This window comes from Macrobrachium nipponense, chromosome 22 (assembly GCF_015104395.2).
Source record: "Macrobrachium nipponense isolate FS-2020 chromosome 22, ASM1510439v2, whole genome shotgun sequence".
Classification (NCBI taxonomy): domain Eukaryota; kingdom Metazoa; phylum Arthropoda; class Malacostraca; order Decapoda; family Palaemonidae; genus Macrobrachium; species Macrobrachium nipponense.
Genome location: NC_087213.1, coordinates 54,191,478 through 54,205,901, shown reverse-complemented (window position 1 = coordinate 54,205,901; position 14,424 = coordinate 54,191,478). Strand labels below are relative to the sequence as shown.

At 42.3% G+C, this 14,424-nt stretch overlaps 1 protein-coding gene across 3 annotated transcripts in view; it reads right to left on the bottom strand.

The window, feature by feature from the left end:
- The window catches only part of LOC135198661 (histone-lysine N-methyltransferase SETD1-like), a 184,947-nt gene that overhangs the window by 43,475 nt on the left and 127,048 nt on the right, over nucleotides 1–14,424 (bottom strand). For all 3 annotated transcript variants that reach the window (XM_064226454.1, XM_064226452.1, XM_064226453.1), the window contains exons 9-11: nucleotides 14,260–14,389; nucleotides 3,858–4,037; nucleotides 3,507–3,717 (exon numbers count right to left, since the gene is read on the bottom strand). In XM_064226454.1, coding sequence (XP_064082524.1) covers nucleotides 3,507–3,717; nucleotides 3,858–4,037; nucleotides 14,260–14,389 — 521 coding nt within the window. The remainder of the gene's footprint in view (nucleotides 1–3,506; nucleotides 3,718–3,857; nucleotides 4,038–14,259; nucleotides 14,390–14,424) is intronic.

Here is a 14,424-nt window from a genome sequence, read left to right as displayed (position 1 = left end):
CCCACTCTCGCAAGAACGACGAGAGATAGGTTGATCCTGCAAAACGAGCTTATCCTTCTCCTGGCAAGAGCGATGGCCGCCTGTGCGACACCTTTCTCTCCTGTCAGACGAGGATGTCCTCTCCTATCGCTTTCTCCGGAACCACCTATGTCTTGACAAGGGCTACGGCCGCCTGTGCGACACCTAGAGTCCCTGTCAGGTAAAGGTTTATCCTTCCAAAAGCTAAACAAATCCTCTTGGCTTAATTGTCTTTTGGAAGAAGTCCGTCTCGTTTGTCACTTGTGGCTCATTGCGCCGGGTTGGCACTCGTGATTCTTTGCGCCAAGCTGGCGCTTCTGGCGCATTTCGGCAGGGTGGCGCTTCTGGCGCATTGCGCCAGGCTGACGCTTCTGCTCGCCATTGCCGCCAGGCTTGAGCTTCTAGCGCATTGGCGCATTTCGCGGCTGGCCGCTTCTGGCGATATGGCGCTTCTGGCGCAATCTGGCGCATCTGGGCGATCTGGCTCTCTTGGACTCATCTGGAGTCTCTAGCGCATCTGGCGCATTGCGCCAGGTTGGCGCTTTTAGCGCATTCTTCATACTCCTCTGAGTATAAGTCGAAACTTTCGTTTCTTCTTTCCTTCCCTTCGTCTTCTTTATAGGAAGGAGAGAGTCCTTTCTTCTGGGAGTCTCCTTAGTAAAAACTCCTACTAAGGCCAAAAGTTGCTCCTGCACATTTAGGAGAATTTTCGCAGCAGCACTCTCTTTCTCCTTCTCTGATTCAGGTGAGGGAGGTCTAGAAGCGGAAGGAGACTCCAATTTCCGTTTAGGAACCAATCTCCCTTTCTTCTTCTCACAAGGCGATAGATCGGAGAAAAGCTCAGGGCTTGAATCCAAAGTTGGAGCCTTCCAACTCCTCTTTAAGGGGCGTGACAGTTCATCAGAACTCCAGCCCCTTACATTAGTTGAAGAATCTGATGAAGAAAAACACTTTTTTAGGATGCTTTTTCGATAGCGATCCTTGGCAGTTCGGGTCGTCACAGAATCTGCCGAGGGGACGCCTGATCGGTGGGGATTCTCCATAACCTCCATAAGGCTTTGACATTCCTTCTCCTCTGGGCCTGTGAGCTTGGAAGAGTCTAGCCTGGGAGCGAGATGAAGCCGATCAGACGCACCCTCCACTGCACTAGGACACTTAAATCACTATCACTCGTGCTTACCTTTCAACGTCAGCATTTGACGTTCCATCCTTTGTAGTGCAGCTTTAAGATCTCCAATTTCCGTTGCCGGATTTGCAGTCTTAGTACTAGAGGAAGAAGATACAGGTTTAGGGTTAGGTGTTAATTTAATAGGCTCGTTAGAACGAGACCTACTTACGCTTCTAGAGGAAGCCTTCCTAGCCCTATCCATATCTAATTTCCTTAAATAGGAATTTAAGTTCTTCCATTCTTCCTCATTCAAACAACCTACACATTTCATCACAGTGTTAGATATAGAACATTCATTCATTCTACAACCCTTACAAACTGTGTGAGGATCTACCGAAGCTTTCGGTAGCCTCACCATGCATCCCTCATTTATACAACACTGTCTTCTAAACCGTAAAGCTAGAATCCGACATTATGAGAAATATCCAAAACCAAGTCCAAATAACAGTCCACGAAAGAGTATGCCAAACCAAAGATCCAATACGTCACCAAAATAACCGGCTTAGAAGATCAATAGCGATGAAAAAACACGAAAATCAAATCAGGAGTAACAACAACAATGTTGCTGTCATGGCCGATAGAGAAAATCTGTCTTAGAAAATGGGAATGATTCCTATTCCCGCCACCAGTGGCGGGGCAGTAGATCACCTGACCTACCTGTAGAGTGTGCCGCGAAATTCGAATTTCTATCGGGGACGACGGAGTCTATAGCTAAGTATATATCTGACAGGTAAGTTGAATGCATAAAAAAATGATTGTGACAAATTTCAACCTTCGGTCACTCAAACTTTGACTCCTACCGAAAATGGTCGAAAAACGCAATTGTAAGCTAAAACGCTTATATTCTACTAATATTCAATCATTTTACCTTCATTTGCAACAAATTGGAAGTCTCTAGCACAATATTTCGATTTTATGGTGAATTTATGAAAAAAAAAAAAAAAAAAAAATTTACGTCCGCGCGGTAACTCTTCCGAAAAAATCATACGTGCGATTGTGGTAATGTTTGCACCATTTTAGATTAGCCGTTACATAAAGTTTTATATATGAAAATGTGCGCAATTTCATGTAGAATACAACCAAAAATAATTGAAGGTTGTAGCATTTCTTATTTTTGAAATATTTGCATATAAATCACGATAAATAGAAAAAAAACCATGTTCGGTCAACTTTGACTCTACCGAAATGGTCGAAAAACGCAATTGTAAGCTAAAATCCTTACAGTCTAGTAATATTCAGTCATTTATCTTCATCTTGAAACAAATTCAAAGTCTCTAGCACAATATTTAGGTTTATAGTGAATTTAAAATAAAACTTTCCTTCCCTCCGCGCGCGGATTCTCCGCCACAAATCTCCGAAATGTGTACGTCCCATTCTCGGAATATTTGCTCCGTTTCATATTAGGCATTCCATAGAGTTTTATATATGAAAATGTGTGCAATTTTATGTACAATAAAACAAAAAAATATTTGAAGGTTGTAACTTTTCTTATTTCCGAAATAATTGCATATAAAATAAATATATATATAAAAATTCGACATTCGGTCAAATTTAACTCGTTAGATATGGTCGAAAACTGCAATTGTAAGCTAATACTCTTACAGTATAGTAATATTCAATCATTTGTCTTCATTTTGAAAGAAACTGGAAGTCTCTAGGACAATATTTAGACTTATGGTGAATTTTTGAAAAAAATATTTGTTTACGTCCGCACGTTACAAATTCATGTATTATTTTGTGATAATATTTTCTCTGTGTTGCTTTTATCGTTTTACAATGTGTTATATACCAAAATGATCGCAATTTAGTGTACATTACAACGAAAAAAAAGTAACTTGTTACCTTTAACCGTTTTGTGCGCAGCGCGATTTGAATACAATTATATATGAAATTTCGTTTTTGCGCTATCCTATATCGGATTATTTATACATGATAATGATAATTTTTTTCATTTCTCATGGTTGCATACTAAACTCCAGCCAATGACAAAAAAAGAAGCCAAAAATGAACTCTTAATCTTCAAAACTAAGCACGCTGTGATTTTTTGAAAAAAATATTTTTTCCGCTTCCGCGCTCACTCCGAAACACCTCCGGCACACGGGAGACAATTTTTATTTTACCGCTTCGGCGTTTAAGGGTTATTAATATAAAGACTTCCGAGCTCCCCTACATACTTCAATTAATTGAAAGTATAAATTCACATAATATTTCTGAACATCAGCCATACACAAATGGACTCCAGACTAGCATGGTTGTGTCCATCACAAAAATGGCATAAATAATGGCAAAACCCATCACTTGTTTCCAATTACATACATACCAGACTCATCTGATGACCATTTGGGTTTTCTTTTGACTGTGGAAGAAGGTTTGCTCTTCCTAGGCGGTGCCATATCTTCTGGACCAGAGTCAGAATCAGAAGACTCAACCGTTTTAGTTTGTACGGGCTTCGTCCCTTCTTCTTCTTCTTCCGAGTGATCTCCTCGGCTATCCTCATCCATACAAGGTGGCGAAGGTGGTTTGATTTTTCTCTACAAGGTGAAAAAAATTATGAGAATCATTACATTATATGCATTATACTAAATCAAAAATTACAGTAGGCTTCCAATATTAACATTTGGATATCTTGCATTAATTATTTCCAGAAACATGTTAGTTCTACTGTACTCACTATCTTTCTAAACGATGGCATTTTTGGCATAGCGGCTCTAAATCCAAGACCAAAGGAGGCAAGCGAACCGAGAGAATCCAGTCCAAATCCTTCCTGATTTTCTAACAAACTATTGATTTTGTCAATACGCGACAGAGGACCGCCAGGAACATCATCACTCGTGGTTGTGACACACTGAGCCTGAAAATGATAGAGCAATAAGCCATTAACATTGTTTGTTTGTATGGTGTTTTTATGTTTTTATGTTGCATGGAGCCAGTGGTTATTCAGGAACTTGCATGGAACCAGTGGTTATTCAGCAACGGCACCAACGGCTTTACGTGACTTCTGAACCACGTCGAGAGTGAACTTCTATCACCAGAGATACACATCTCTAACCCCTCATGGACTGCCAGAGAATTTAACTCGCGGCCACCAAGGTGCCACGCCAACACCATACCAACCACGCCACTAAGGCGCTCCATTAATGTTGACTATTACATTAGTGAATAATTTTAAAACAAACTCAACACTCTCCAGAGCACCTAGAAAGCTAGAATCCTTTCAAAGATCTGAATAAAAATTTACAGAGTGCAGATATAAGGGGCATAGATATCAGTTTTCATACTTTAAAAAGTGAATTTTTCACAACAAAAAATTGACTCTTCAACCAAACCTATTCATTTTTCATTAACCTTTAATGGGCTGATCCTAATAACTGCAAACTACTTTGACCAAAATGATAATTATGCCTCTAGGCATGTTGATAAAATGTGCCAGAGTCTACATAGGTTCATAGCAGTAAGTGGCCCTACTCCAATCGTGTCTGGGGAAGGAACTCCACAACAGTGAAGAGTGACACAGGATTTTTGCATGCAACACATGAGAAACTCATGTAAGAGTAATGGATTTGTTTGTAAAGAGCAAACTTTCTCAAAGCCTATCAGCTACTAATGTTACTATGAAACAAGCAGCTATGACAAGAAACAAGCCCTAAACATGCATAGTTATAATCCAAAGATCAGTGACCTATCATTTGTATATTATTACCATCAATTTGTTACTTGATGATTATCCATCCATTAGCTCTGCAAGTCAAATGATCTTGAATAACGTGATTTGAAATTTAAGAAATGTATCGCTCACAGCAAAAATATATTGTTATTGTACAATAAAGTTTCATACATACTTACCTGGCAGATATATACTTAGCTATAGACCCCGTCGTCCCCGACAGAAATTCGAATTTCGCGGCACACGCTACAGGTAGGTTAGGTGATCTACCGCTGGGTGGCAGGAATAGGAACCATTCCCGTTCTCTAACCAGATTTTCTCTTGCACCTGTCTCCTGAGGGGAGGCTGGGTGGGCCATTTAATCGTATATATCTGCCAGGTAAGTATGTATGAAACTTTATTGTACAATAAGAATATCATTTTCATACATTCAACTTCCCTGTCAGATATATACAGGCAGTCCCCGGGTTACGACGGGAGTTCCGTTCTTAAGACGCGTCGTAACCCGAAAATCGTTGTAAGCCGGAACGACGTTCTTGAAAACAGGGAAAATTTCACTAATTTGCAATTGCCTTATCTCTAAAATTATCACTAATTTACTTTTTTCATGTGCAACACTGTGTATTCACAAATTACTGTATATTTTCATTAAAATACAAGAGAGAGAGAGAGAGAGATGAGAGAGGAGGAGAGAGATATGAGAGAGAGAGAGAGAGAGAGAGAGAGAGATATTACATAAAACCATTAAATTCATTGACCATGGTATGGCATTGTTAAGCTCCGAGTGTCACTGGAGTTATGAGGTAGGGAAATTGATACAGAAAAAGACGAAGGGAAGAATTTTCTTTTGAAATTAGTTATCGTATTATTACTACTTCTATTATTATTATTATTTGAAAATATAATAAACACGTGCATCTACCATAAAAATTCTCTCATCTCAGTAAGAAAGAGGAATTATCCTTACAAGTGAAATGGAAAGGTCATTTTCATCTCTTTAAAATACGACCATTATGAATTTTTTAATTAAAAGTTTTATTATTATTATTATTAATAACTGAAATTATCAATAACATTTTACATACTAGTACCATGAAAAAAGAAATTCTTTTCCATCCTCTGGTAAAAGAGAGAGAGAGAGAGAGAAGCGAGAGAGAGAGAGATAGAGAGAGTAGAGAGTGTTTGTTTTGTCTCTCTGTTCTCTCAAAAAATACTTATAACGCTTCCAGCGAAAGAGAGGGAGGGAGTTACCACTATGACACATTATCATCTTGTGTGGCAAAAGAGAGAGAGAGAGAGAGAGAGAGAGAGAGAGATAGAGAGAGAGAGGAGAGAGAGTTAACCTTAATTAAAAGTGACATGGATAGATTAGTACGTATTGTATTTCTTTAAAATACTATCACATATGAATTTTGTAATTACAGTTATTATTATTATTATTATTATTATTTGAAAGTATTAAAAACAAATAGTACAAGTACATAAAAAATCTTGAGTCTCAGTAAATGAGAGAGAGAGAGAGAGAGAGAGAGAGAGAGAGAGAGAGAGAGAGAGAGAGAGAGAGAGAGAGAGAGAGAGGGAAAAAATCCCAGGAACACGTGATTGCAACACTGCAGTTCTTCCCCCTCCTGGCTGTCACAGAACTTGATATATCTGACAGTTTTAGTACCTGGATCTCGAGGAAAGGTTACTGGAAGAAGACTGGGATTTCCTTCATTCTTCCATAATTTTTTAAATATAAGCTAAAATCTTACTAATTTACTATGGTATTTTCTTTAATGAATTGATATTATTGCTGTATAAATTAATATCAATATTTGAAAATAGTAAATCATTTATTCATCATACAAAAAAACATACATCTTTGTATTAGTAGGTAGAAGGAGAGGAAGGGTAGAGAGAGATAGAGAGAGAGAGAGAGAGAGAGAGAGAGAGAGAGAGACTTAACTTAATTTTTTCTTAATATGATATTCCATTTCAACTTATTAAACTTAACTAATACAGTATTAATCAAAAATTAAAAATTAATCTTTGAAAATATTAGTAAACAATCATTTTTGTAATTATAAAAATGGTATTTCGTCATGAAAATAAACATCAAAATCACCTAATTAGTGATTATTTTTGTCGGAAAATACAGAGAGAGAGAGATGAAGAGAGAGCGAGAGAGAGAGAGAGAGAAACTATGGTTTTTATATCCAAGTCTAAGTAGAGTATAAATGGATTCTTTAAGTGAAATAATGTTTCAATGATATTTTGCTGTTTTGTATTAAAGGATATGTATACTGTTTGAGAATGCGTTCCTTATCCTTGACTATGGTTACCATACAGTTTAATAGCGTAAATTAATTTATGCGCCCTCCGCTCAGAAAACTAGTTCTGCGTATGAGGTCTCGTTAAAAGGCATAAAAAACCGTCGTGGGGGGGGGGGGGGGGGGGGGGGGGGGAAGGAAGGAGGGGAGAGAGAGAGCTAATTACTGATTAGACAGGCAAGCAACATGCATTGTAGGTAATATATAAAAAAAACCTTGGTTCCTACCTGTTTAGGCTGAAGATTTCATAGCTACTGCTTAGAAGTCTGCTTCGCCTCAAGAGCCTCAGCGAGGATGTGACCTATGGCTAAGAGTTCTTGTGGGACTGTCGATGGGGTCTTATCCACTTACTCGACAGAACCTGATGGCCTTTGTCAATGGGGTCTTATCCACTTACATGACAATACACCTATGCCTAATGGCATAATCAAGGAGTACAACACCGATCCCGATCACCCGATCCTAACCGTGGATTAGCACTAAGATTGAAAGGAGTTATCCCCAACCACCTTTCAAACAACCCTAAAACTCAACACCAAATTCTTTTTAAACTAAAACAAAACAAAAAATGTTAAGGATCAGTCTTATCTCCTTTTCCCAGCACGGTATCCGCTGATACATAAGGACCCAGAGAAAAGCATTTCTCGTATGTCACTCTCACATCTTTTAAATAATGGGAGGCAAACACCGAGTTGCATCTCCAGTACGTCGCTGCTAAGATATTTTTCATCGACATGTTTTTGTTGAAAGATAGCGATGTTGCAACTGCACGTACCTCATGCGCTTTCACTCTTAGCGTTTCAAAGGATTCACTTTGGCATTTCATGTGTGCTTTAGTAATCCCATTCCTGACGAAAAACGCTAGAGTGTTTTTGGACATAGGTCTCTTAGGGTCCTTCCTGATACATAAGGACCCAGAGAGAAGCATTTCTCGTATGTCACTCTCACATCTTTTAAATAATGGGAGGCAAACACCGAGTTGCATCTCCAGTACGTCGCTGCTAAGATATTTTTCATCGACATGTTTTTGTTGAAAGATAGCAATGTTGCAACTGCACGTACCTCATGCGCTTTCACTCTTAGTGTTTCAAAGGATTTACTTTGGCATTTCATGTGTGCTTCAGTAATCACATTCCTGACGAAAAACGCTAGAGCGTTTTTTGACATAGGTCTCTTAGGGTCCTTCACCGCACACCAGACTTTGATTGCAACCCTGCAGTTGCTGCTTCTTCTGAAGATAAAATTTTAAGGTTCTAACCGGACAGAGAGACCTTTCCAGTTCCCTCCCCACAAGCTGAGAAAGTCCTTTAACCTCAAAACTTCTGGGCCAAGGTCTAGAAGGGTTCTCATTTTTGGCTAAAAATAAAGGTCGGAAAGAGACAACTGCAGAGTCTCCTTTAAAACCCATGCGTGAGTCTAATGCCTGCAGCTCACTGACTCTCTTGGCAGTTGCGAGAGCCAAGAGAAAGATGCATTTTCTCGTAATGTCCCTGAACGATGGATGCTTGATGAGGGGGCTCGAACTTATCTGATGTGAGGAACTTCAAAACCACATCTAGATTCCAGCTAGGAGGAAGCGAAGATTTTGATTTGGAGGTCTCAAAAGACCGTATAAGGTCATGAAGATCTTTGTTTTCCTCTATGTTCAGGCCCCTATTCCTGAATACAGCAGATAGCATGCTTCTGTATCCCTTTATCGTGGAAACTGCCAAATGAGATTCTTCTCTCAGGTATAGAAGAAAATCAGCGATGTCGGTCACAGAGGTATTGGAGAAGGACAGCTTCTTCGCCTTACACCATCTACGGAAGACTTCCCACTTCGATTGGTAGATCCGCATGGTAGAGGACCTGCGTGCTCTGGCAATTGCTCTTGCAGCTTTCCGAGAAAAGCCTCTCACTCTGACCAGTCTTTCGATAGTCAAAAGGCAGTCAGGGAGAGAGCGTGGAGGTTTTTGTGAAACCTCTCGAAGTGGGGTTGTTTGAGCAGATCTGTCCTTTCGGGAAGAGATCTGGGGAAGTCCACCGTCCATTCCAGTACCTCTGTGAACCAGTCTCGAGCGGGCCAAAAGGGAGCGATGAGTGTCATCCTCGTCCCTTCCGAAGACACGAACTTTCTTAACACTTCCCCCAGTAGCTTGAATGGGGGAAAGGCGTAAGCATCTATGCCCGACCAATCCATGAGAAGGGCATCGATTGCTATGGCTCTGGGATCCTCCCCTAACGAGCAGAAGTTCTCCATCCTTCTGGAGAGGAATGTGGCAAACAGGTTTATCTGAGGTTTCCCCCATAGAGACCAAAGTTTCTGGCAGACTTCTGAATGGAGAGTCTATTCTGTAGGAAGGACCTGGTTCTTCCTGCTTAGTCTGTCTGCTCTTATATTCTTTCCTCCTTGCACAAATCTTGTTAGGAGTACTATGCCCCGTTCCTCTGCCCAGATCAATAGAGCTCTTGCTATCTCGTATAGGGAGAAAGAGTGAGTCCCCCCCTGTTTTCTGATGTATGCCAGAGCCGTGGTATTGTCCAATTGACCTGGACTACCACGCCTCTGATGTCTGCTTCAAAGTGCTTCAGAGCTAAATGAATAGCTAGAAGCTCCTTCGCATTTATGTGCCAGGACACCTGTTCTCTCGTCCAGGTGCCTGACACTTCCTTCGTTCCTAGTGTTGCTCCCCATCCTGTTTCCGAGGCGTCGGAAAACAACACTAGGCGAGGGTTCCGCAGAGACAAGGACACTCCTTCGTTCCTCCTTAAGAGGGTTTAACCACCACTGCAAGTGGGACTTGATCTCCTGTTGCAGAGGAAAAGAATCCGCAAGTTCTCCTGCCTTCCGGTTCCACATTTTCTTCAGGTAGAACTGCAGAGGTCTCATTTGCAGCCTCCCCAGAGAAATGAACTGCTCCAGCGACGAAAGGGTGCCCAGAAGACTGAGCCATTCCCTCACTCAGCTTCACTCTTTCTCTAGGAAGGCTGAGACTTTTTCCAAGCCTCGAGCAATCCTTTCTTGCGATGGAAACGCTCGAAAACCCCGAGAATCCATCCAAATTTCCAGATAAACAATGTCCTGGATGGGGATCATCTGAGACTTCTCGAGGTTCACGAGCAATCCGAGGGATCTTACAAGATCCAGAGTCGTTTCCAAGTCCTCCAAACACCGTTGTTTCAATCTTGCTCTTATGAGCCAACCGTCTAAAGTAGAGTGATATGTTCACCCCCTTCAGATGTAGCCATCTTGCTAAATCCTGCCCTGTACCATGAATCGCAGGTATTTCCTCGACGCAGGATGCAGGGGAACGTGAAAATACGCGTCCTGCAGGTCGAGGGAGACCATCCAATCTCCTGGACGCAGAGCTGCAAGTACCGAGTTGGAAGTCTCCATAGAGAACTTTGTCTTCTCCACGAAACGGTTCAATGCGCTCACGTCCAGCACAGGCAGGCCTCCACCCCCCCGAGGCTTTCAGAACGAGAAACAGTCGATTGTAAAAGCCCTGGGAGTGCGGATCCTGCACTGGTTCGATGGCCTCCTTCTCCAACATTTGTTGTACCAGATGTAACAGGGATTCCCTCTTGGCAGGATCTTTTGTACCTCGCAGACAGCTCCCTCGGTGTCGACGTCAATGGAGGTCTGTATCTGAAGGGGATGAGATATCCTTTCTTTACTATTGCCAGAGACCAGGAATCTGCTTGTCTCAAGGCCCACGCCTCTGAAAACTTCAGAAGTCTGGCTCCTACTGGTGTTTGGAGGACTGGTATCTCATTTTGTCTTCTTGGTTGGTCTACAGGCAGAAGACCTTCCTCTTCTCTCTGCTCCTCTCTTTCTAGAGGATCAACCCGATGAACTCTCTCGAAAGGGCGGCGGAGGGTTCTGTGACTCCCTCTTCACAGCAGGAACGGTTGGTCTCGTCTTCTTTGCTGATTGAACCAGCAGATCTTGTGTCGCCTTCTCAGTAAGTGAGTGAGAAATATCTCTCACTAACTGAGAAGGGAAAAGCTGTTTCGAAAGAGGTGTGTATAGAAGGGACGACATCTGAACGGGAGAGACCGCTTTCGTCAAGGAGCTGAATACAGCCTTCTTCTTAAGGATTCCTGCTCCAAATAGGGATGCCACTTCCCCCGATCCATCTTGGACCGCCTTATCCATGCAGGCCAATACACTGTGTAGGACTTTGGGTTCTAAGAAATCAGGATCCTGTGTTTTCTTGGCCAAAGCCCCAAGGGACCAGTCTAGGAAGTTAAAAACTTCCAAGACATGGAATACTCCCTTGAGGAGATGGTCCATTTCTGACATTGTCCAAGTAGTCTTAGCAGATGGAAGTGCATGTCTCCTTGAAGAGTCCACCAGTGTGGAGAAGTCTGCGTCCGCCGAGGCAGGGAGGGCGAGTCCCATCGCTTCTCCTGTATTATACCATATCCCTCTCCTCCCCGAAAGTCTGGAAGGAGGGCAGGTAAAAACAGTCTTCCCCGCTTCCTCTTTGGATCTGAGCCAATTTCCTAATGATTGCCAATTTCTCTTCATGGAAATGGTTGGCTGCATTTTCAAAAAGGAGGATGATTTCGATGTCCTCGTACTAGTAAACAACGAACGAGGAGATGGCGGGGCGGCAGGACTCAGAGACTCGGCGAACTCTCTCAATAAAAGGGCTGCTAAGGTCTTATAATCTGAGAGACCTGCCCCCTTATTGGCTTCCAAGTCCGATATATCTTCCATTTCCTGTCCAGTTAAATTGGGAGAAGAATGAGCAACCGGAGGAGAGCGCCTCCTTTCACAAGGTGAAGGGCTTTTAGCAGTCCCAGCTCTAACCTGACAAGGGCTACGGCTGCCTGTGCGACATCTTGAGCCCCCGTCAGGGGAAGGCTGATCCTGCAAAATGCCCCTATTCACATCAGAACCATCCTGACAAGGATGATAGCCGCCTGTGCGACAACTAGCGTCCCTATCAGGAGAAGGTTGTGCTTGCGAAAGACCCCTCACAGTCTCAGCAACATCCTGACAAGGGCGATGGCCGCCTGTGCGACATCTTGCGTGCCTGTCAGGAGAAAGCTGATCCTGTGAAAAGTCCCAAAGAGGAGCCTCCTGGTCAATTTCTATCTCCATATCTGATGAAGCTGGAGATCCTGGAGCCTGGAGCCTGGCGCCTCATTTGCGACTGGTTTCTCGCGCCTGGAGCCTGGCAGGCGCCTCGCGCCTGGAAGGCTCTGTCCGTATCGGACCATATTCCTCCAAACTCTCTGAATCTGGAGTTTTGTGTACTTCCGCTGGACGGGGTTTCTTAATAGGAAGGAAACGGTCCTTTCTCCGAGGAGGGTCCTTCCTTAATACTCCTACCAATGACAAGATTTGTTGTTGCACTTCGATAAGGATCTTCGTCGCTGCATCCTCTTCCTCCTTATCCGATCGAGGGGAAGGAGGTTTTGATGAAGAAGGAGCTTTTCTCTTTTTCTCAGGTGGAGAGTCCTCCAGAAAACTTTCCGGGCTCGAATCCAAAGCAGGAGACTTCCACGATCTTTTGGAAGGTCTCGATAGATTGTCTGAACTCCATCCTCGTTTAGATGACGAATCGGAAGACGAGAAACACTGTTTTAGGATGCCTTTCCGGTGGGGATTCTCTGTTTTAGGATGCCTGACCGGTGGGGATTCTCTGAAACCTCAGTACGGCTTTCGACATTCCTTCTCCTCTGGGCTTGGGAGCTTGGAAGAGGTCTAGGCCTGGGAGCGAGACAGAGCCGATCAGACGCACCCTCCACTGCACTGGGAACACTTTCCACTGCACTTTGCTTACCTTCTAAATCCTTAATTTTGCGTTCCATCCTCATGAGGGAAGCCTTCAAATTTGCAATCTCCGATACCGAACTTGCAGAATCTGATAAGGGAGAAGGCGGTAATGCTGTATGGGAGGAAGCAACAATTAATGAGAGACAGTTGCTAAACTACTAACTGGCTCGTTAGAGAAAGACCTACTCAAACTTTTGGAAGAGGCTTTTCTAGCCTTATCCCTCTCCAACTTCCTTAAATAGGAATTAAGAATCTTCCATTCCTCCTCATTCAAATTTACGCATTCACCACAAGTGTTAGATTCAGAACATTCATTCCCTCTACAGTGGACCCCCCGTATTCGCGTTCTCCAGATTCGCGGACTCACACATTCGCGGATTTTTCTAGGGAACGTTTCCCTGCATTATTCGCGGAAAATTCACGCATTCGCGGTATTTTTCTATGGCAAATATCCACAAATTCCTGGTTTTTTTTTGATAAATTTCATCATAAAATGCACTTTTTGTGATAAAACTATAAAAAAAACCATGTATGAAAATTTTAAGTGGGTTTTTCTTGAGTTTTAACTAACAAAATAGGCTGTTTTTAGCATTTTTATAAGGGTTCCAAACATTCGCGGGTTCTAACTATTCACGGGGGGGTCTGGTACGCATCCCCCGCGAATACGGGGGGACCACTGTACACTGCTTACATACGGTGTGAGGATCTACCGAAGCTTTTGGTAGCCTCACACTACAACTCTCATTCACACACACTGAATGTATAACTAGAGTCAGACATTTCAAGAAAATTCCAAACCAAAATCCAAATAACAGTCCACAAAAACGTATTCCAAGCCAGAGATCCAATACGTTACCAAATAATCAGTCCAGAAGATCAACGGCGATGAAAAACGAAAGTCAAAGTCAGGTGGAACTAGCAACAATGTTACTAGAACCGGCGACAGAGAAAATCTGGTTAGAGAACGGGAATGGTTCCTATTCCTGCCACCCAGCGGCAGGGTGGTAGATCACCTGACCTACCTGTAGTGTGCGCCACGAAATTCAAATTTCTGTCGGGGACGACGGGGTCTATAGCTAAGTATATATCTGACAGGGAAGTTGAATGTATGAAATACAGGTGTTATCATAAATCTACTGCATAGCATCTGAAGTGGCTTGTAATCAGGGGTACGAAGTGTACAACATTCCACACAACTTACTCTGCCTTTAGTTCTTCAATTTCATAATGTATCCATTGTATCTTGAAACTTAATTCAATAATAAGTTCATATCTTTTCATACTATTCATTAGAGTAACATTAAAAAAAAAAAAAGTGGCTCCTTACCTTGAACTTTCTCTCCTGCTCATCCCACCAAGACTCAAATGTTTTAAAAGCCGTTGCCTCGATCATTCTTTTGTTAAAGTCTTTCTTTAGAATATTTTTCAGCTCCTCAATGACAGTATCCAGAACAGCACTGGAAATTAAAGTAAATGATTAATAATGAAAATC